Consider the following 23,303-nt stretch of genomic DNA (forward strand, 5'->3'; position numbering starts at 1 on the left):
CATGAGGTGCAGTTTTCCAGAATCCACACCATTCAGTTTCTCATAATGGAAGAATTCTTTCTGGGTGCTTTCTCATCCTTCCATTTAAAAAAGAAGTCTAAGATTAGAAGGGAATATCATAATCTGGCCTTCATTTGCACAAATTCTTCCCCCAACTTCAAGTATATTGAAACAAAGGATCAAAATCAAAGATCCAAATATTTTGAGAGTCATCTTCTGAAATTTATTTTTGATGAGAAAGCATTTTGTTTTCCATTAACCACTTCCAACTACAACTAATAAAAAGACATTAAATATTGGCAAAATAACATATGAAATCTGGCAAATCATGCCCTGGCACTAAAATCAGGATATTTTAGGTACTAATCTCTGAAGTTATAGGTTACCACAGCATAATACACGTGCAGAAAAAGAACACAGAAAAGATGAAAGGGACAAAAGTAGTATACTATTTTAATTACTTTCTTGGCACCTGTATTATTTCTTTCTTTTGCAGTCCATATAGTGAATTTACAAATATGCACACACAAACATGATCAATGCCAGTTTGCTTATTGTAGTCTCTAGTCAGCCCAATTTCTATCCGTTCCCATAAATCACTTAAAACTCCAAAGGAAAACTGGAGAAAGAAACCAAATGGCCTTTTTTAATGCATTCCTTGAGCTCCCAATTTGATATAGCTCAGTTAATCTTACAGAGAATCATAGAATTATAACTGAAGTTGACAGACTGCAGAAAGGGGATCACTGTCCATGGGGCAAGTAAATGAATCACATCACAATTATTCAACAAAACCTTCACTATTTTCTTCTCCTAAATACTTCCTGTTTCAGACTACTTATAAATGACTAAGCAAAGAGTCAGAGGAGTAAGAATATAGGCACTGAGAAAAGAGACAAAATGGCATTGAGGATTCCAATGGATTTTTTTTAGGAGAAAACTCATTGGTATTTTATTTTCTCATGCTATAGAAAAAAAAAGAAAATTACAAATATAGACAAAATAGCAATAGCCTAGACTAGGGTATTAATAATTAAACATCTAACCATGTGGAAAAGGGTAAGGGGCTATTATGTAAGATAATATTATTGTTAAGTGTTTAAAAATGGGTAAGCTACACTCCTTAAAAGTGTTTTAATCCATTATGTTTTAAAAACATACTATATGTCCTACCTAGAGTACTTACTTTAGACAATCTCTTTTTCCCTTTTTCTCTGAAACCATCAATGATATTAACAGAAATACTGCGAAAAAATATTGGAAGAAAAAGATTTATTTGTTTATTTTGGTGCTACATTGAAGAATACTCAGTCTCCTCTTTTTCAAAACAGCTAAAAAAAGATGGAATAGACAACATCATCACCAGATGGATCTGTAGCTGGCTGGCAAACTGTACTCAACAACTAGTCCTCAATGGCATTACATCCACATGGAGAGAAGTAAGCAGTGGGGCACCACAAGTCTCCATCTTAGTACACTTCAATATCTTCATAAATGACTTAGATGAGGGAATAGAAGGGAAACTCATCAAATTTGCAGGACAAGAAACAATGGTTGGAAACTGATCAAGGAGAGAAGCAACCTGAAATTAAGGAGAAACTTCCTGACCATGTAGACAATTAACCAGTGGAACAGCTTGCCTCCAGAAATCGTGGGTGCTCCATCACTGGAGATTTTTAAGAAGAGGCTAGACAGTCACTTGTCTGAGATGGTATACGTTCTTCTGCTTGAGCAGGGCCCTGGACTCGAAGACCTCCAAGGTCCCTTCCAACTCCTATTCTATTCTATTCTATTCTATTCTATTCTATTCTATTCTATTCTATTCTATTCTATTCTATTCTATTCTATTCTATTCCTTTTGGAATGTGGTGGTCTCAAGTCACAACTGATGTTCAAGCTAACTGGGGAGCTATGGAAAATTAAACTCAATCATTATAAATCCAATATATTTGAAATGCAATAGATCAAGCACTAAATAACAGAGGACTATAACCTCTCTTGTTCCAGTAATTGCTAATGAATCTGGCCATTTGTACACAATATATATATATATTTTTAAGAAAAATCATTTGGAAAAGTTTCTAAGGTCTGTACTGGCAGCTCCAAGATGCATCTACAACCCAGTTTTAGGTTCAAGACAGAAAAATCCAAAATAGATGGGCATGATGGTTAGTTATAACACATCAGTTGAAGATTTTCCCTAATTATCTAGTTCTGTGAATTTTGAAGGATGAACATCCTTCACCATGCATATTGGCAGTGAATCTGGTTACGATCAGACAAAAAAAAAGGAAGTTATTCAAAGGTTGAATGATACTGAATACTAAAATCAAGTTAGCATCCTTTCCTGGAACAGTTCACACGGAAATCTGCAGGCTAGTGATACAAGTTAACCCTCCCCAGATTACAGAAGGGCTTTAGAGGGCCAGGCACAATGTCCTCTGGTTGGCTTTATTGCAGGACAAATTCACCAAACTCCCACTAAAAAAAACACACCTGCCCCATTTGACTCTGGGAAAATAAAAACTATTCAATACATACTGTATTGTTTTGCTGCACATTTTACAGGGATCTGTGCAAAGATCTATTGCATTTCAAATATACAAATTGAAATTAGTAATACAAGTCCAGACTGACAAATTTGAATTGCTGTTGATGCATTTTTACTGCAGCCACATAAAATTTTCCTTTATTTTCCTTTATTAAAAGTATGTCTTTTGGGAAAGTAAAGATGAGCACACAGCTTATTGATAGAAATTTTAGACATGATAGTTCCACACAGAGAATGCTTGATTTAATTAAAGAATGCAGTGTGCATTGACTGAAGGTAAGAGTATTCATCTGAGTATAAGTGTAGAAAATTTAAAAGGGGGGAGAGGAGAATTGTGTTGGATGTCCACTCCTTTAAGCAATGGCGTTCACCTTCAAGGAATTTTATACATGCAGTGTTGACCTTCCTCAGCTTTTCAGTTTTGTTTTATTCTTGGAAATGAAAAAAAATAAATTGTGGAGGCTAAAACTGCATAGGATATCTTGGCTTGCTTCAGAGTTTAAGTCTATTGTTTGAATCCGTCCTGAAATTCTATGTGCATTTCATACCAAAATGCTGGACATTACAGCATGTGCATCTGCATAAACCTAAAGTCTGATTTTGATTTCTATCAAATACACATGCTATAAGAATAATGTGAGGCTTGGACTTCCGGTGGATTTTGCGCGCGCGATGGCGGCTACTTTGTAGCCGTCTTTCCTGGGTAAGTGTAAGAACCGCTATGAACAGCAGACACCAGCTGTTCAGCGGTTCAAAATCCCCCTCCCGGGCAAAGGGGGGGGGTAGAGAGTGTCCGAATAGTGGTAGAGCCTCTTTTGCACCCCCCAAGTTTTTTTGGGGGGGGGGTGAAAGGAGTGCTCCCACGGAGTTCGGACTTGTCTCCGCTTCCCAGCTGTTTTTGTCCTCAGGGACAAAACGAGCCGCTGCAAACACCTCCGTGCTTAAAGAGAACTGGTGAGTTTTTTTTTTTATAAACGGACAGAGCTGAGTAGAGGATTTAGTTTTTGCTTTCTTTGATTTATTTGGATTTTAAGTTTTAAGACTTGCTTCTATTTTTATTCTCTCTTTTTATTTTATTTTTTTTTTTTTCTCTGTTGAAAGGGAAAGTAAAATGGCGATCGGCAAATCTCTCGGTGTTTTTTTTTTTTTGAAGTTAGAATGCTGACCGGCAGGCTTTTTGGTGTTTCTTTTTCTTTCCTTTCCCTTTCCCTTTTTATTTTCTTATGATTGGAATGGTTGTTTTTGGTATCTCTAAGTATTTTTTTTTTGGAATGGACTTTTTCTATTTAATTATTATTATTATTATTATTATTTTTTTCTTCTCCCTTCTTTATATTGTAATGACTCTTTTTTGAAGGACTTTTTTCTGTTTAATTTTTTGTAATTTTTAAGAAGGTGTAAAGCTTTTTTTAATTTTTTTTCTCTTCCTTTTTTTTTTTCTTTTCCCTTTTTTCTTTTTATTATAATGACCTTCTTTGGAGGGAGTTATGATTTTTGAAGGAATTTTTATAATTTTTTAAGAAGGGCTAAAGGTTTTTCTTTAAGATGGCTCCAAAGCGTCCAGGGATTTCTACAGCTTCTAAATCAACAGTTTCACCCTCTTCTGGGGGTCAGCTAATAACTATGAAGGATTTGCAAAACATGATGGGAGATGTTATAATTCAAATTAGGGCAGAAATGAAAAAGATTTTAGAGGAAAATAATAAGATCTTGAGACAAGATTTTGTTTTGGCTTTAGAAGGAGTTGCTTCTGTTCTTGAAAAGGTGAACTCCCATGTGGAAGAGGTAGCTGAAAAAGTGGACATAATGGAGGGGAAAATTGAAAGTATGGAAAAAGAAATGGAAAATGAGATTCTTATGCTTCAATATGGACAAATGGAATATGCCTTAAGAATCAGAGGCCTGGAAGAGTCTTTGCAAGAAGATTTGAAAGAAATGGTTGCAAAGGACTTTGCATTGATTTTGAATAAAGAAAAAGAGGGAATACTTAGTGAAATTGAAAAATTATTTAGGGTTAACTCTGTGGTGGCAGCACAGAAGAATCTGCCAAGAGATGTGGTAATTTACTTTGGTAAAAGATCCTTATGCAATCAAATTGTGCAAGCCTATTATAAGAAGAGATTTCAAATTGCTTCACAAGATGTCATAATTTTTAAGGAGATCCCATCTAAAATTTTAAGAAGAAGAAAGGAGTTTGCTTTTCTAGTAAATGAACTTAAAAAGAGAAAAATTCTATTCAGATGGGATATTCCGACTGGAATGGTGGTGAACTACCTGGGGACATGTCATAGACTTAATACTGTTTCTCAAGCAAAAGATTTTTATACTTCGGTCCTGGGGGTATGTGCATCGCCATCTATTAGGTCTCAACAAGTCCAGATTGAGGAGCAGAAGACAACTTGTGTAGCACATAACTCCAAAGAAAAGCAGCAACAGAAGAAGGTTAAGGAAGTTTCATATTCAGCGGTCTCTGAATCTCTGGGAGATGTTGGACTTACAAAGTCTTTGGAGCAATCTTCAAGGGTAGCTCTGGGAGAAGTTAGACCTACAAAGTCTTTGGAGCAATCTTCAAGGGTGGAATTGCTGCCTGAAATCGAAATTGGGAAATTTCAGCTTGAGGGGCACCAACAAGAGAGGAACGGGCAGAGGATAACTTGTACAACTTACAACTGTGAAGATCAACACAAGGAGGAATTTACTGAGGAAGTTTTACAGGTATCGGTCCCTGAGACTTGTGCAACATATAAATGTAAAGAAAAAGTAACATATAAATGTAAAGAGAAAGACCAACAGAAGAAGGAGGTTGAGGAAGTTTCACAGGTACTGATTCCTGAGCTGGTGGGTCAACCAGGACTTACAAACTCTTTGGAGCGATCTTCAAGGGCAGAATTCCACGCATTTTTTTCGATGCTTGCGGGCAAGAGAGACCAATATGGATTGTGCTTATAGTAGATGCAACTGGCTATTAGACAGAAGATTATGGATATTGAATGAAAATTTTAGATAAGAAGTTTGTGTTTATAGTGGGTGCAACTGGTTATTGGACAGAAAATTATGGACATTGAATGAGAACTTTAGACAAGAAGTTTACTATTGAGATTGTGGGAGAAGTAAAACTTATATCGTTTTTGGAAAATGTCTTATGTAATGTCTAAATATGTGTTTTGGGATAATAATATATTTCAGTTTTAAGTTTTAAACCTTTAATGATAATATTGTTTAAACCTGTGTTTTGAAGGGATTATAATTTGTTTATTTCAGTGAGGGGATTCTAATAAATTTGTGTTTCGAAGGGAGTATAATTTGTTTAAGTTTCAAGTAATGCTTAAATTTGGTTTTTAAATATTATTATTAATATTTCTAAGAGAAAATAATTTGCTTAATTAAATGTCTAGATTTGTTTAGGAAAGAAAGTAATGCTTAAATCTGTGTTTTTGGAGAAAGTTTATATAGAATGATGATTGTATTTAGATTTGTTTAGGATTTAAAAGTGTTTCAAGCTTTTAAATATTATTATTAATATTTTTAAGAGAAAATAATTTGTTTAACTAAATGTGTCTAGATTTGTTTAGGATTTTTAAGTTTTTTTTTTTTTTTGGATAGGTGAGAAGATGATGAAGATTGAAGGAAATATGTATTTACTTTAAGTTTTCTAAGAGTATTTAGTTTTAATGGTACAACAAAGGTTTATATGTTTATCTTTTTGTATTAGGATAAAGAAAGAGGGAGAAATTAGATTTTACATTATAGCTATAGATATTCAAAGAAAGTAATGTTTAAATTTGCGTTTTTGGAGGGAGTTTATATAGAATGATGATTGTATTTAAATTTGTTTAGGTTTTAAAAGTGTTTTAAGTTTTTTTCTCAATTAAGCCTGTACTCAGCTCTGGGAAGTCTAGGGGAGGGTTTGGGAGGTTGGGGAGGAGGGGGGTGAGGTAGGGTTGGGGGGGGTATGGGAAGGGGATTTGTTTTTGTAAAAATTTAAAAATTTTCAATAAAAAAAAAAAAAAAAGAATAATGTGAGGCTTGGAGATGATGGGCATTGAGATGATGAAAGCTTATTATTTTGTACAAAGCTGCTTGTAAAAGTTGCTTTCCATAAAGTTGCTTGCCCAAAGCATGTACGGTATGTCTGTTAGCAGGTATGGTTTTTTTCAAAGAACATTTAAACATTCCTTCTAATTTTTGTTAAAAATATTTTCAAATTAAGATGCATTAAAACAAGAATTTTATTATATAATTATATTGCCTCAGTCATGGACTTAAGTGAAGAACTATATGGTCGTAAAGTCTAGGAGTAATAGAAGGAGATTATGGTCTTCCTCCTTCCATCTTCTTTTTAATTTTCACTAAAAACTGTTAAGAAGTAAAAGGTAGAACAACCCACACTTTGTCTATATGTGGCCAGGATAAGAGCCCTCTGTCTGGAACCATTCCTGTGTATTCATTCATAAAAGCAACTTGACTTCTTAATACAAAAGCTCTTAATCCTATTACTTCTCACATTAGGAAATAAAGCAGTGTTAGGCATGCGTGAATGTTTTTTTCTTGGTATCAAATATTTGATGCCTATGTACCTAAAAAGATAAATGCAGCCTGAAAATATTCCATCAGTTACTTCTATCACTTATTTAGCACTGTTTTCCCCCCATCCCATAATACATTTACCATAACTATCCTCAAACTTTCTATCAAAAGCAGAAAAGACAATGGACAAGTTATTCAGCTAAACACCAAAGGTGCAGATGCTTACAAATGCCAAACATGTCAATGCACTATTTATTTGCACACTGCCTTGTTCAGGAGCAAATGAAGCATTTACTTCCAATCATTCTTGACTCAATTAGGTAAAAAAATAGGTTACATGAAAAACATTATTTTAATTAATGAAACACTTGATATGAATAAAACAGAAAAAAATGCATAAAATTTACCAAATCACCAGAAAGAATTATTTTTTATTAATAGCCACAAACATACATTGGGAAATATAAGCAATATTTCTAAGAAACTGTCTGGTAAGTGAGGATATAAAACCCTATAAATCAATATTTAGATTTTAAACATTGTTGTTAACATCCAAGGGACACAAACTGCCAAGTTGTATAAATTACTATTTGAGTTTATATCACAAATTAGCTTAAATTCCAAGCTGATGCATTTGTATTCATGTGAAAGACAGAATTGATCAAAGTTGACATTGGAGAGAAACCTAAGCATCTTTCATTTCTCAAGAACATTTCAGAGGCAGTTTCGGTCTAAAATGTTTGAAATAGCAGCAGTCAATTAGAAATTCTACTTGCATCCTTTCTGTATACCAACAAACTGAAATTCCAGACAAATGCAAGATAAAGTAAACTTACTTGGAAAGGAGGATGACACAATTTTGTGCTCTCCGGCCATCAATCACAGAAAGCTCTTTCACCTTTCGACTGGTTAGGTATAAGTCTTCAGTTGATCCCATTTCCTTCTACAAATAGTTTAAAAATGGGAAATTATTTCTTTTTTCTTATTGAATTTTTCAGTCAATGCAATACTTAGAAGGAATACATCATATCCAAAGTAACCAGTGTGGGAGGAAATCCACCCAAGTTGTAGGATTACAATGCTATAAAAATCAAACTGGAAATAAAATTAAATGTATAAACATTTTGTTTCCTTATTTATTATGTGTTTCCTTCCAAATCCAGATGTAAGTGCAACAGACAACAGTATATGTGCAAGCATGCATGCATATATATGTGCATCTCAGATCCTTATTTTATTGTCTTTGCTATAAATGGCATTGCCTGAAAAGTATAATTAAATGTAGAACACTTTACACACATGGTGACATGCATCACAACACATTATATAAACTTAAATCCAAATAAATAAAGTATGTTCAAAAAGTGGGAACAATATTATAAAGGGGGATTGTATGACCACCAGGGAAAGTGAAATAACCTTTGTCTTTATGGATAGAATTGAGATTAAGAAGAGGATGATGGAGAGGTAAGGAGAAACAGGTTTTCTGATTTCATTTTCCCCTGTAACTCCTTAAAAGTTGAAGGAAATTAATTTCTAATGGCTACAAAGGGCACCTCCTTGTAGACTTCTTGGTAGCAATGCAGAATCATTTGATATCGCCTGCTTTCAAGATATTTTTCAATTTCCCAATCTAGGTTACAGATTTAGGATTCTCCCTTTCTTTCTTTCTTTCTTTCTTTCTTTCTTTCTTTCTTTCTTTCCTTCCTTCCTTCCTTCCTTCCTTCCTTCCTTCCTTCCTTCCTTCCCTTCTTTCTCAGTTCTTCTTTATTGCTTGAGGTTTTTGTTTTTTTGTTTTTTTTAAAAAAATCCCTATAAATATTAGGATGCTAAGAAAGAATCTGGTATCAATCATGCTGGACTATGTTTGAGATTTACTCTTGCAATCTTTTCATTGTAAGAAGGAATCTAAAAAACTCAGTGTTGTATTGGAATGGAGTAGTATATGGAACCTAGTAAATAAATAAAAATGCAAACAAAATTCCTAAAATCCCACATTGTTCCAGAAGATCCTCAGTTTAGTGGAGCAGATATTCCAAGAGTGGAAAAGCTGAAAAATGAAGAATCATTAAAGTCACCTCCCTCTTGTATTCACTGGGACATCATGACATAACTCAATTCAAAAGATGTTCACATGAACAACTGAAAGTCAGGATCCTTTCTTTAGTAAATAAAAGTAATAGGATTATTAGCAAGAGGTGAGTTACGCCTATTTTTCTGTCTTTTGTAAACAAAAGGAAGAGCAGCCATTTCCAATATCGCTCACTTGTTCACGTAGGTTTGGATACACAAAAGCAGACTGAATTTTGATTTCTGTCTCTCAAAATTCATGCAAGACAGAAACACCTATACATATGCAGATGAAAAATAAGGTTTACTCATGCAACAAACAAAGTGGGTTATGAAGTTACAGTTGGATCTCGTGATCTCAACACTGGAAAAGAAATCTGCAAAGTCAGAAAGGGGACAGGTAGTAATACTCACCGGCTTACATGAGGAAGAAGGATTAGTTAACAGGTCCTACTCAGGCAACAGTTGAAGATAACAGAGAAGGAAACATGCCAACAGTTAGCAACAGCAATAAAAAGGTAACAGAGTTTATCAAAGCAATAATATTTGGTCTTCTAATGAAGCGCTGGTTAACTTGACACTATTAAAATAATCAAAGAAGAAATGCCTTGCAGTTTGTTCTCCCTTCCGTAGTCACAAAAAGTAGGAAATATTACTGAATTTGCCCCTTTTCCATAGAGATTCTAAATACGATCGTTAACAGGATTTTATAGGCAATAATAGGGTTTCTCACTACTTTCTTTTTTGCAATTATGTTAGTCATGTTATAAAATAATAAACTGGCCTTTTGAACATCATAAAATAATCCGTGAGAGACCTTGGAATAAAATTTTATTCCTGTTTAACATTGCCTTCTCAGTATATAACAAACAGCAAATACTTTTGTATGGAGTGAAGAACAGATCCTTTGTCTTCTCTAAGAAAAAAGAAGTCATTTACAGGAAAAGAAGCTGGGGGACCAAATACAATATCATATTAACTGCAGCAAGAAAAAGAAATGTCTCATTCATGCTCATGCATGCAACACCCCCCCCCCCAAATGTCTCTGGGATTTGCTGAGTTTAGCTTCATTTGGCTGAAGTTTAAAGCCGGTGAATGACCAGAATAGAACTGGTCTGTTTAGACAAGCAAACCTCATTTTGATCATATCTTAAACTTGCAGAATTATGATCCAGTCCAATTCCACTTTTTATAGCAAGACAGGAAGTCTTCAATTAACTATCTAAATCTCTAAACTTTGGTTAATCAAATGGGAACATATCAGGAACATAATCTCAGTTTGATGTAAAGCTTTAGCCTGTCCGAAATTTGGTTAGTTTTGTTATTGATAAGAAGTGCTAAGAGGTCATTTGTCGCTGAAAGGGAACCAGACTTTACATGTTGATTCAGAAGTGGTCAACTCATTTTCATGTGCTTTTTGGCAATAAAAATGAATCTGAAACTTTTAGGAGTCCTGAAATTTCCAAAGAGAAATTGAAAGATGTTGGAGTCAGGTCAGGTTTTTGAACTAATTTATTAAAGTCTTTCAATAGTTCTCTACAGTGTGGCATCATTGTTTTATATTATTGGAGAAGAAAAGCTGAACTTCCATCACAGCTTTGGACTATCATCTGTACAGCAGACAACTGGGAGAAACCTTGTTTTCAAAATATAATTTAATAGCTAAGAAAGAATTTGGAAAAGAAGGGGAGGGAAAGTTAAAGTCCCACTGATCCATCCAGTTGAGTCTCATTTGTGACAGAAAGACAGCATGAGGGTGATCTGCTTTCCAAGAAAAGGAGGAAAAAAACCTGCACAGCTGCTATTAAAAGTATGTCACTACTGTTAGCATTAAAATATCCATTATAATCTATTATTTGAAAGAAAAGACAATGAAGTAAGCCAAGTACAAAGCTGAACTAAATTTATTACACAAGATTTATTAGCTAAGAAGAAACTATATTACAAAATGAGGGGGGAAATGGAATTAACATCATTAATAAAACAAGTGAAAAAAGACTAAAAACATTCCATTCAAATTGGGTGGCTAATAAATTTGAATTACTAGACTAGACTAGACCAGGCCAGACCAAATCAAGCCAAGCCAAGCCAAACCAAACCAAACCAAGCCAAACCACACTAAACACCATTACCCATCATATACTGTAACAACTGCAACCACAAATCAGATTGGCAAAGCCAAGTATTGTATTTTTCCACTAAAGGCAGACATTATGGCAAACAAAATGTAAGTACTTGCTGAGACTATGTTAAACTTGTCTACTTACTATCCAACATTCTCATCAGTACAAGGTATCTTGTCAAGCCACCATTTGATGTCTCTCAGTGTTTCAGAATGATGCTATATGATGATCTTGCAGGAAACAGAGCCTCGCACTATGGCACATCATTTCCAGTCATCAACACCAGGTAAGTTAAGAGTCCACCAATAAAAGAAGGAGCCATCCAGAAGACTATTTACCTGGCATACTCAAACCTGGACCCAATCTGTTTATCCTGAAAATACTATATCCATGAAAAGACATTTCCTACTGCTTTTTTTCTGTTGGTGCACCAAATATTGAAACCATTTTTATAGAGGAACATAAAGACTTCAGAACCTGAACTGAGGGAAATAGCATTGAATGTCTTACCTGATGTCTTTGATAGGCTGAAAACATTTTTTCAAAATCTTCCAAATCCAACATCTTGAAAGCTTGTATGTCATCAATTTCATGCCAGATGGTACCATGTATCTTTTCCTAAAATTCAAAGAGATGTATATAGCTATGGTTAGTCCTAATTCTAGTGAATAATAATTTTCACATAGCTATCATTGTTCCATCTTCAACCTCCAAATACACACAAAGGCGAAATGCTATTAAAAGTAATACTTAGAGAATCGCTTCCCTCATTTTTCTTTTCATAGCTGATTGCAATTCATTCGTCTAACACTATTAAATATATCATAGATGGGTAACATAGATTTTACTCTAAAAACACTTTTTATGCAAAAAAAAATCAGAAATTTCTGATTTTGGAGGAGGAGGAGGAGGAGAAGGAGTAGGGGGAAGGCTGCCCAGCATGTGGTATCTTGAAGTCCAGATTGGCTAAAAGTAGAACACTCCTACCTTCTCAACTGAAGCTCACAAAAGGCACTCACATAGTAAAGTGCATTAGCACTTCATTATTAAAATAATTAAGAACAGCTTCTATCTCCCACTCAGCCTTATTAAAGAAACAAGAGAAAAATGCATTATTCTGAGAAGCTAAAAGGGGTCAGAAAGAATTCAATGGACAGAACATGATTAAAAGAAGACACAAGTTTTGGAGAAAATCCAGCCCAAAAAATAAAGACAAAAGCAAAACAGCCATGTCTTTGGACTCTCCTGAAGTCACTTTTTTGGCTTTTAAAAATGGCTCATATTACAAAGCAAGTTTCCATTGAGAACTGCAAAGTTTTCTGCTTTGTCTCTATTAAATCCACTCAGAGCTGTTAGAGTGTTCTGGTCTGTCTAGTTTATAATTTTGTATGAGACATGAAACCAGAATATGGAAAATGACCCTGGGACACATTTTATTCTGCACATCTTTATGAGCCTCATGGGAAGACACTGATAGAGATGACTACAATCAAAAATATAATCCAGAATTGACTGCCTAAAATGAAGCCCAATGAAGTTCCATAAAGCTGACTAAATTTATCACATGAAAACAGCAATTATCAAAAATTAAACCTCCAGAAATCCACTTTCCTATTAAGACACACTGGTTGTATTCCCTTTTTTCAATTCTTCTATTTGTTCCCCAAATTTGTTCTGATATCATTTTTTTCTACTTAGACTGTGGTATAAGAGTTTTGCTACAGTCTGTCCAAGCACATTACTATTTTTCCATTTTTTGTCTCTGGAACTTACAGATGAATTGGCCACACCATATCTCCAGCAACAACAACAAAAGCAGGTTTGTGGATGTATCAGGAAGAGATGTTCACATGTGTTAGAGAGGGAGTGAGAGGATTATTACAAGTAGGAGTTGTAGAATGAGCTGAGCAAACAGGAGAAGCTCAGGACAAAACTAGCTGGAGGCCTGAAGTTATCTGCAAAGGCTGACTGAAGGGGCCAAAGAAATGGGATACGTTTCAGAAGCATGAATAGCAAGAAATTGTGAGCGGCAACAGGGCCAAAGGTGAAAGCAGCTGCAGAACCAGGCAGCCATGCCAACCTCTGTAATTGTGACAATAGTTCACAGCAGTGATAGCAAACTTTCCCCTTCTTAGTCAGAAACAGAGAGATGCCAAAATCTCAGCAGCAATTCAGGCCAAAGGCAACAGATGCCTGGCTCAAAACCCTGAAAAATGCCAACCATCAACCAAATCTTGGATGGCTAAAAGATAGCCAGAAATCAGGCTCTCCCACATCGTAAGTGGGAGAAAAGCAAAGGATGGGAATAAACTAAGCTAAGATCATTAGCTCCCTACATTAGGTGTAGGAGAGGAAGGAAATACAATGATAGACATTGATATAAGAAACATACAAGAAATAGGCATAGCTATTGTACTTATAGAATATAAATTGTGAGATAAGGAAAGAACATAGACAAATTTAGAATGTGTGATTCCATGAGCATATATATCTGTATATACTTATGTATGCAGCCCTTGGGTTACAAAAGCAATTGGAAACAGAATCTCCATTGCTAAATGATGCAGTTGTAAAGTATGAAGTCATGTGACTGTGTCACTCACACAATGATGGAAATCACAAGAACATGACTGCAGCTTGCTGTGACAGCAAAATTGTAAGCCAGACACCAAATACTTGTAATGTGATTACATAAGCACAGAGACATTGTAGCAGTCAAAACTTCACAACTTTCAACAATCACAGAATGTGTGGTTGTAACTTGAGAACTACGTATGTGTCTGAATTATTCCTTCCTTCCTTCATTTATAGAGCCATTGAAATGTGTACAAACCTGGAAAAAAGTCGATAAACCTTCAATGTTCTTGTAAAAAAAATGCTGTACTATAAATTTTGTGGTACCAGTTTATAGTGTGAGGAATCCTATGACTGAAAGCTTATCAATTACCTTCCACAAAAAGAAAGTTTACAAATAAAGTAGAACCTCAGCTTCCTGTTCCTATGTTAACTCTGTATATGCATAAATATTATAACAATTTTACATAATCAAATATTCTAGTTTTGATAAATCCTGGTAATCCACCTATTATTTCATATACAATAAACAAGGATTTCCAATCTAGATACTATCTTGCAAGCCAACATAATTTTGCCAACTGGGAGGCACCTGCAATGCACTGATATATCTACTCATGATGTTCCACTCAGTATAAGCCATATGAAAAATAACCTAAATACTAAATTTCCTAAATATTAAATACTATTACTGAAGTCCCACCCTAGTTTTGGTAGCTACTATATACATGTAAATTATGGCAAACTCAATCAAATCACTCCTACCCAAAATCAAACTATTCCTCCATGCCCCAAAGCTCCATTTTTATTCATTCTCTAACCCTTATTGATAAGTACAGCTGTCTCCCCTGTGAAAAAGAAGGAAGGATAAGCCTTTGATCCTGTAAACTAAAAAGAAACATATGTGTCTCTGGTTGTTCAGTGTTTGTGTATGTGCATATAACTGTCTTTTTTTCTCACCCGAAGTACCAATTTCTGAAAATAAAACTTACTCCCTTAGCCCCACGTGGCTTTGAAAGACAAGAACAGGAGGAGCAGCAAATATTTCACTTCATCATATTTGAAAAAAAGAGAGCAAGCGAGGAGAAGGCACATTCTTGTGGCATTCCAAAGGTCCCGAGACACTTATTCCACATGCCTGAGCTGAGTCCCGAGTGACTTGGGAGTCTTAAAAAGAGCATGGATTTCTAGGCAGCTACCCAAATTCAACACAGATAGTATTCCATCTGCATTTTTTAATGACCAAAGAGTAATAGGGGTGATGGAAATTAGAAGGTGGGAGTTGAACCAAAACAAGTGTGCTACACAAAAGGTAGGCTGGATACTCCTCTAGAAGGAAGAGCTAGACTGATTTGTAACTAGAAGAGAGAGATTATGCTCCTTCATGGTTATGCAATGAACGAGTTGTTCAGAGAACTGCATGTCATTTAGCCTCTGTAAATGTTCTAGCCCCAGGGCTGGCTCAAACTTTTCCGCATGCTTTTCGCTATCACCAATCTACCCCCAACATACACACTCCATCCATTTTAGTGGAAATTGAAAAGTTAAAAGCTTCCTTCCAAAGAGGTTTGGTTGAAAATATGCTGCACAAGAACTCCAGCAGACCGTGGGCATATATAAATACCACAGCATTTGCATGTGTTTGGATAAATTTTAAATGTTAACACTTCTACATGCAATGTGGAAAGAATGTTTTTTTGCTAGAGTTTGACATGGAAGAGGAAGGAACACTTAAATAGGGTTGACTGAAGAATGTATTTTGAAATGTCAGTGTGTTTCCTCTCTGCTAAAATGTTTAAATTACAAAATTGCAGTATTAGAAGTTTTGTGGTGAGTTTGAAAACTCAGTTTTGTAATGAAATTTAATTACAAAATTCTTCCCACTTCAAAAAATTAACTTAAGATGATGTGTGTGTCTGTGTGTATAAAAATTTTCTTCTCGCCCTTATCGGTCCTCTATCAGAATTTTGGGAGGGTTCTGCATAGTAGCTTAGCTCTGTCCAGTTTCTACTCTGATGTTGTTCCTGGGTTCTGTTGGAGCCTCTCTCCCAGCATAGGAGTCACAGTCCCGAGTGCTCCTATCACCACTGGGACCACTTTGGCCTTTACTTTCCACATCCTTTCTAGTTCCTCCTTCAGACCCTGGAACTCCTCCATACTCCTTCTTCCTGATGTTGCTGTCACTTGGCACTGCTAATTTATCGCCACCAGTACTTGCCTGTCCATCTGGTTCTGGAAGTCCCACAGTATCTTAGCCCTGTTATTCTCCATAATCTCTCCATTTGGACTTGGAAAGAGTCTAGCGGCTAGCCCATACACTTTGCAGATGTTCCTGTACACAATGCCAGCTACTTGGTTGTGCTGCTTGGCATATAATGTTTCTGCCTGAATTCTTACACCCTGTCACCATGCTTTGGACTTCTCTGAGGTGTCTTCTGCATAATCCGCATCTTGGCTTCTGTCTCGTATGGGGTGCAACACAGAACTCAGGATATCACTACACTAGATCTCAGGATGTCATCACACAACCCCATTACCCATTACAACACAAAAGACTAATGGGCACACAACCAGCACCTGAACTACTCAGGATGTTATGAAACAGCTAAACAATCCACAAACAATAATTCCTACAAAGCCAACCTACAGCAACTAAGCCAGCACTCCACCCCCCCACACCAATATATATAGAGAGATGGCAGCTCCGATCACACTCTGCTCGCACAAGCATGAAGCCGAAGACCCCAGCCTGAAGATGATGAGTGGGACCTCGTCAAAACGTCGCCAAGATACTCTCAATCTTACACAGCAAAAGACCCGAATACACCAAGACCTGCATATATATATATGGTTTTGAACCTTACCTCAGTCAATTTGGCCCAGTTGAAGGATTTCAGTGGATGAGATGGCTGTGGGATTGCTTTTTTCTTTAGGCTAATCTCACTGTTGCTAAACGTGGTGGTGGAAGAAACTGGAGGCATACTGATATTGAAGAATGGAGGTGCTCCAGGTGGGGGTGGAGGTCCACTTGGAGGTGGTGGTGGAGCTGGAGGGGGAGGACAGCTGGAGAAAGGAAGAGGTGGTGGTGGCGGTGGCAAAATCTCTGATGATCGTAGAGAAGAGGACAAAGAAAATGGTCCACCAGATGGTAATTGAGGAGGAATTGGGAATGTACTATTCCCTTGCTGGAAAAAAAAGTAATATTTGGGAGCAATCAGTAAAATCATGCTAGTTTTTATTCTATTTCCAAAAATATAATATGCCTCATCAAACATTGTAAGAGTCATATTAGTGATTACTTCATGGTGGTAAGGGTGACAAAATATCAATATTTTAAAAATGTCCCTTTTAAGGGTCATCCTGTCACTACCAGGTAGGTATGGAAACCTGGGTAATCTGCAAGGCCTCTATGAGGAATATTTTGGCTAATTAGCAATGGCACTTAGATTTATATACCAGTTGACAATGCTTTACAGTCTTCTCTAAGCAGTTTATAGAGTCAGCATAGTGCCCCCAACAATCTGGGTCCCCATTTTACCAACCTTGGAAGGATGGAAGGATGAGTCAACCTTGAGCTGGTCAGGATCGAACTGCTGAACTGCTGGCAGCCAGCAGTCAGCAGAATTAGCCTGCAGTACTGCATTCTAACCACTGCACCACCATGGCTCCTAAGGACAAAGCTGCTCTGATCCACACTGAGTTGGATTCTATCTGAGCAGATCCAGCTAAGGTGCCAGGAGCACAGTTTGGTGGCATGATCTGTGATGAATTTGAATCAGGGATACTTGCAGAAGTGGACAGGATTCTCTGCATTGTTAGTAGAGCCACTTGTTTACTGCAGCCAGATCCTTAATGGTTCATTAAGGTGTCCAGAAAAGTGACATGTAGTTTTGAGTTCATATAGTGGTGTCGGCAGTCTTAAATCAAGCTATGGTCCACCCCCTCCTCTACAGGCTCTTTCTGGACCCAACTATTTTAGATAACTATTCTGTCCCTAACCTTCTTTTTAGGATAGGGTGTGATAAGGTGGAAGTTACAAAAGATGTTGGAAGGATTGGATTATTTAGACCTATTCTATTTGGGGTTCAGGCTAAGATTCAGTGCAGAGACAGTGATTGGGTTGGGACAGTGATACCTCTGACAGTATCCATCTGGACTAACACTGGTATCTGGGAATTGGGAGGACTGTATTATGCTGGTTCTCTTCCTTCCTTCACAGATTAATAAGTGTTGGGGGAAAGGCTGCTTTTTTGACCCCTCCTTTAGGGGTGTCACAGGACATAACACTCTCTTCCCTTTTAACATCAACATTAAATCACTGAGTGAGGTCATCCATTGGTTTTGGGTCAGGCATCATCAGTATGGTGATAATATCTAATTTTCAGGCGGCAGGTAGAATTGTTTCTCAGAGGGCTTTTGGACAGCTCCATCTGGCATGCCAGTTGTGCCCATTCTTGGACTGGGCAGGTATTCAGGACTGTAATTAACTCTATATGGGATTTCCCTTAAAAACACTCAGAAGTTCCAACCATTCCAAAATGCAGTATCATGAACAGTGACATAATTAGATATCTATGTGACACCTCTGCTTCATGAACCACACTGGCTTGCTAGTGTGCTGCTGGTACAATTGAAGGTGCTGGCTATCACCTGTAAAGCCCAAATGGCATAGGATCCATTTATTTAAGCAACTGCCTATTACCCATGGTTTCAGCTTGTAGTACAATCTGGTAGAGTGGACACATTCCAGGTCCCTTCAAGACCCAGATTGCTCTGTAATGGTCCTTGCCTTCTGAAATAAGGTTCCCCCCTTAGATCTGGATGACTCCCACCCTGATGACATTCTGAAAACCTGTTTAACTCCCTGTTTGAGATGTCCGGAATACAATTTTGTAACCATTTTAATATTCTTTTTGAGCTAATTTTTGTATTTCCTTTTTACATTGTTCCTTATTTTATGAGCCATCCAGAGCTGGTTGTAGCCAGAGCAGAAAAGGCAGAAAAAATTAAAAATAGCTAAAATATAATATAATATTGTGTCCTGTGAAAACATGACTGCCAAAAATGAATTTCAATGTATTCCAGTATAGCTACTTTTGTCTTTCCTTGATGCTATAATAGTACAGTTACTATGTTTCCCCAAAAATAAGACTGGGTCTTATATTAATTTTTGCTCCAAAAGTTGCATTACGTCCATCTAGCTGATGATCTTAACTGGGGCTTATTTTTGGAGTGGGGCTTATATTACAAGTATTCTTTTGGGAAAACATGGTATCTTTCTGCCAATAGACTGAATATGTTATAGACACTTTCTACTAATTAAAACATGATATACCATCATGCACTCACATTGAATGAAATAAACTGGAAGCAGTGACAAAGAATGAATGAAAAACACTGGCAATATAAGTATTGATTCCATACATGCTGCCTTCTCCACAGAAAACATCAAGCCCTATATTTCTGTTTAAGGATTAGGGAAAGAGAAAAAGGGCCCACATCCTACCGAAAATTCATTCAGCTGAACAACAAGGTCACTCATCTGATCCCGAGTCTGGCGAAGCTCCAGGGATTCTCTTTGCAGCTTGTCCTTCATTTTATTCAGTGTCTTCATCATTTCATCTTTCTCTTGGGTTTTTATGTCACATTCTCTTTCTTTCTTTTCTAGCCTGCTCATCAACTCAACATGTTCTACAAACAGTAGAGGGAAAACTAAATGAACACAAGCCAAACCAGAATATGAAATAAATTCAGAAAACCTAACCTATAAAGTGACAAGTGGAGAAAATAGTTTCATTAAAATATTGATGCAGATTACTATAGTTGTATAAAAAAAACTTTAGACTGAAAATCAGAAGGGTTTTTTTTTAATGAGAGTGGTATTCAAAACAGGTAGATCAGACTAATGTTAAAGGACATTATCAGCTGCCCTTCACCATCTGTAAACTGGAAAAAAAGAATACATAGTCTCTCAATGACCTGAGCTTTGTTCTTTGCTAGATTACGTGAAGTTACATGACTAAATTCCATTTTTTTCAATTCTGAAATGACCACATACCTTTCCGGAATTTCTCTGCTTGATCTCGCCATTGTTTCACTTCATTTTCATTTACCAACCTGAATGAAGATAAAACAAGATCATTTAAAGCCCATTACAAAAAATTAAATAGAAATATTCAGAGAAGAATAGGAACATATTAGGAACTAACAGCATAATAAGCTCATTTTCTAAGAAGATTATTGCTGTTAGCCTTTTAGATAATGTTAACTTTCTGCTGCGAAATGTTATAGTATAGTTTAATGCAAATTTTACTGGGCAAAAAGTAGACATTGTTTTGACTAATCTTATCTCTACATAGATGAAACATTATATATGAAGGGGCCCTCATCTTGCATGAATAAAATCCAGTTCCAGTTTTCATGTTTCTTACATCTTAATGATGTTCTTGACATTGAAGTTTTCCAAAGTAGATACATCTGGATCATTGCCTCGTTCATCCTGAAGAACAATTTGCTGCAGTATCCTGTCTAAAAGTTGCCATTGGTGAAATGTTCCCCCATTTCTTTTATCTGCAATCACAAACACCAGTAAGGAAACTTAGAGATCTAATCACAAGACCCTGAAATCAATTCCTTTGAATATTATAAATGAGCACATGTGAAAAATATATTTACAAGTAATTCTCACTTAGTGACCTCAATTGGGACCAGCAACTCAGTTGTTGAATAAAGTGGTTGCTAAGTGAAACTGTGGCTGTGTTTACAAACTTACTTCAGTTTTCCTTTGCTTAGGATTAGTTCTCACTTGATTGTGAACTCAAAATGATAAGAAAATTTGATTTCCCCCCAAAAAATGTGAAATAAAAAATGAATAATACTTACAAATAAATGAATTCCTATTGTCTACCTGCTGTGCTTTTTTATGACTTCCAAAGGAAATTTTATAGAAAAATATTTAAGTAATCTCAAAGGACGAGTATCTATGTGGCCAATAAGTTCCACCTTAGGGAAAATGGGTTTTTACTTACCCAATTAAATTTAATTGAAAACTTGAAAAAAGGGAGAGGAAGAATCTCTAAAATGAAAAACAGAGACTGCTAACTATTCCCTCTTATGTAAGTCCTTTTTAAAATTAAAAATAAACTATTGCACACTTTAGTTCTTGACCTGAGGATTATGGGTCATAGGCTTGAATATTTGAAATAGTCCCTCAATGACCAAATAAGATTTAAAAAACTCCTTCAAGTTACTATTTTTCACTTAAAGCATTTTTTTTATATCCATCGAAACTACCTTCACATGAACTCTGACAAGGCTAGCATATTTTCCCCTCCCTCCCTCTCTCCCTCCCTGTCTCTTACACACACACACACACACACACACACACACACACACACACACACACACACACCACAAATAATTTTGGGGAACAGTTTTGTTAAGTCTGACACTTTGGTTCTTGCCCAACTTTGTTAACTAAACCACAGAGTTGCTGTTATATATGCAACCTCTGCTTGCCAATAATGTTATTTACAACAGGTTGTTTAGTGACTGTACAAAGTTACAACAGCACTGAAAAAATGCTATTATAATCGTTTTTCATGTTGCAGCTTCTCTATGGTCAAAATTCAGATGCTTGGCAACTAACTCATATTTATGACTATTACAAGATCCTGGGGTCATGTATATCACCTCTTGTGATCTTTGACAAGCAAAGTCAATGGGGATGCCAGATTCACTTAATAACCATGTTACTTTAACAACTGCTGTGATTCACTTAACAACTGTGGCAAGAAAGCCCACAACATGGGGCAAGATTCACTTAGCAACACAAATTTTGGGCTCAATTCTAGTTGCAAGTTGACGACTACCTATATATATATATAACTGTTCAGCTTCAGACATACAAACATGAGGCAGAAAAGTGGAGCTAGGAGACCCAGTATGAACAGCTCCACGCTGCATTGATGTGTTGAATGTGTTAAGCCCAAACTTTAAAGGGAGCTGCAAAAGATCAGTAATTGTACATTTGCTCTTAGCACCTTCAATTAAATTTGAATGGCTAACTCCAAATGAAAACAAATTTTATCTAGTTGTTGCTAGATTATTGCATAATTTAATATTCCCAAATTTGTACAATACACTTTAGAGAAATCGCTAATTTGCTTTTCCAATTAGGGCTTGAGAACTTTTTAGTTATCAGTTCCCATGAAATAAGATGGGAATGAAGTATTTTCTGTGAATTTCCCATAGTATTACAAGAGTGTTCATCTGGCCAGTGCTTTGTTTTTCATCAAGATTCTGTGTTAATTAAAAGTGGAACCTGCATATCTCCGACCCTTAACACTAACGTTCTTTCTTGTTCCTTTAAAAAGAAAAAAAAATGTAATGATTTAATCAAGATGAACTTTGTTTCCAGATGGACTTCATCCAACTTTTCTCTTTTTATTGCTTGTTAAACAAGAAATGGCTGCTTCATGTTTGGGGGATCTGAAGTGGGAACAGGAACACGTGCTCTGGGAAAGCCAGCTGTCCACAGGCAAAAAACTCTGTAGTCAGCTAATGTATCTCTACCTTCCTTTTAGTTGTATGGAAATGGTTGAGTCTGAGAAATAATTCATACTGCATGGTCAGCATAGATGAGCAATCAGCTTCCCAGAAGATCCAAATTGTCTAATGAATCAATTTTCAACTTTGATAAAGAATAACAGGTCATATCTTCTTTTCCTGTCTTAGATACAATTGGATGGCATTAGGATCTACTTTGTAGCCACTAAATTAATTTGTATCTGAACTATTTTCTTCTGGACCTCTGAATAAGAGATTGTGGTTCTACTCAGAGAACCTGAGAATGGAGAATCATATTACATCACCAAGCACAACTACTGCACACTAAAAAGAAGACGTATTGATTTATTATAGACCTTTGATTATGATTAAGTGTGTAAGACTAAGTGTCTTTCTATCAAAGATGCATGCCAAAGCAGCTGCTAAGATTGCTTTGGCAACAATGAGATGCCATGTATCTTGCCCTATATGATCAGGAAAAAGAAATTTAAAAAATAAAATTATTTGATTGAAGGAGTATGCTTCACCAATATTTTAATAAGTTGGCCTATTTTTCCAGATCTGAAAATGCTGCTGACTGTTCCATTATGTTAAGAAACCAATTATTTTTTTACAGTTAAACAAAAGACAAAGTTCACCTAAGGAAGTGTAGAGATTTTGATTGTTCTTATGGAAAGATAATAAAAACTGGAAGACAATTTTAAGCAGTTTATGGGAATCGCAAAAGGTGTTTTTTCAAAAGGCAACTGGACTTCCCTTGATTTTCCTTGAAGATGTTTTGCTTCTCATCCAAGAAGCTTCTTTAGTCAGAACTGAAGAAGCTTCTTGGATGAGAAGCAAAACATCTTCAAGAAAAAACAAATAAAGTTCAGCTGCCTTTGGGACAACAA

The 23,303-nt window shown here is 36.1% G+C and overlaps 1 protein-coding gene across 10 annotated transcripts in view; it reads right to left on the minus strand.

Annotated features, from left to right (window-relative positions):
* DAAM2 (dishevelled associated activator of morphogenesis 2) overlaps positions 1-23,303 on the minus strand; it is a 242,941-nt gene that overhangs the window by 37,625 nt on the left and 182,013 nt on the right. For 9 of the 10 annotated variants that reach the window (XM_039337096.1, XM_039337092.1, XM_039337089.1 and 6 more), the window contains 7 exons: positions 20,277-20,415; positions 19,904-19,962; positions 19,352-19,536; positions 16,710-17,030; positions 11,782-11,889; positions 9,563-9,598; positions 7,915-8,021 (listed from right to left, as the gene is read on the minus strand). In XM_039337096.1, coding sequence (XP_039193030.1) covers positions 7,915-8,021; positions 9,563-9,598; positions 11,782-11,889; positions 16,710-17,030; positions 19,352-19,536; positions 19,904-19,962; positions 20,277-20,415 — 955 coding nt within the window. The remainder of the gene's footprint in view (positions 1-7,914; positions 8,022-9,562; positions 9,599-11,781; positions 11,890-16,709; positions 17,031-19,351; positions 19,537-19,903; positions 19,963-20,276; positions 20,416-23,303) is intronic. The other variant, XM_039337097.1, reaches the window with a different exon arrangement.

This window comes from Crotalus tigris, unplaced genomic scaffold (genome assembly GCF_016545835.1).
Source record: "Crotalus tigris isolate CLP2741 ecotype Arizona unplaced genomic scaffold, ASM1654583v1 scf7180000017668.6805642782:7212621, whole genome shotgun sequence".
Lineage (NCBI taxonomy): Eukaryota > Metazoa > Chordata > Lepidosauria > Squamata > Viperidae > Crotalus > Crotalus tigris.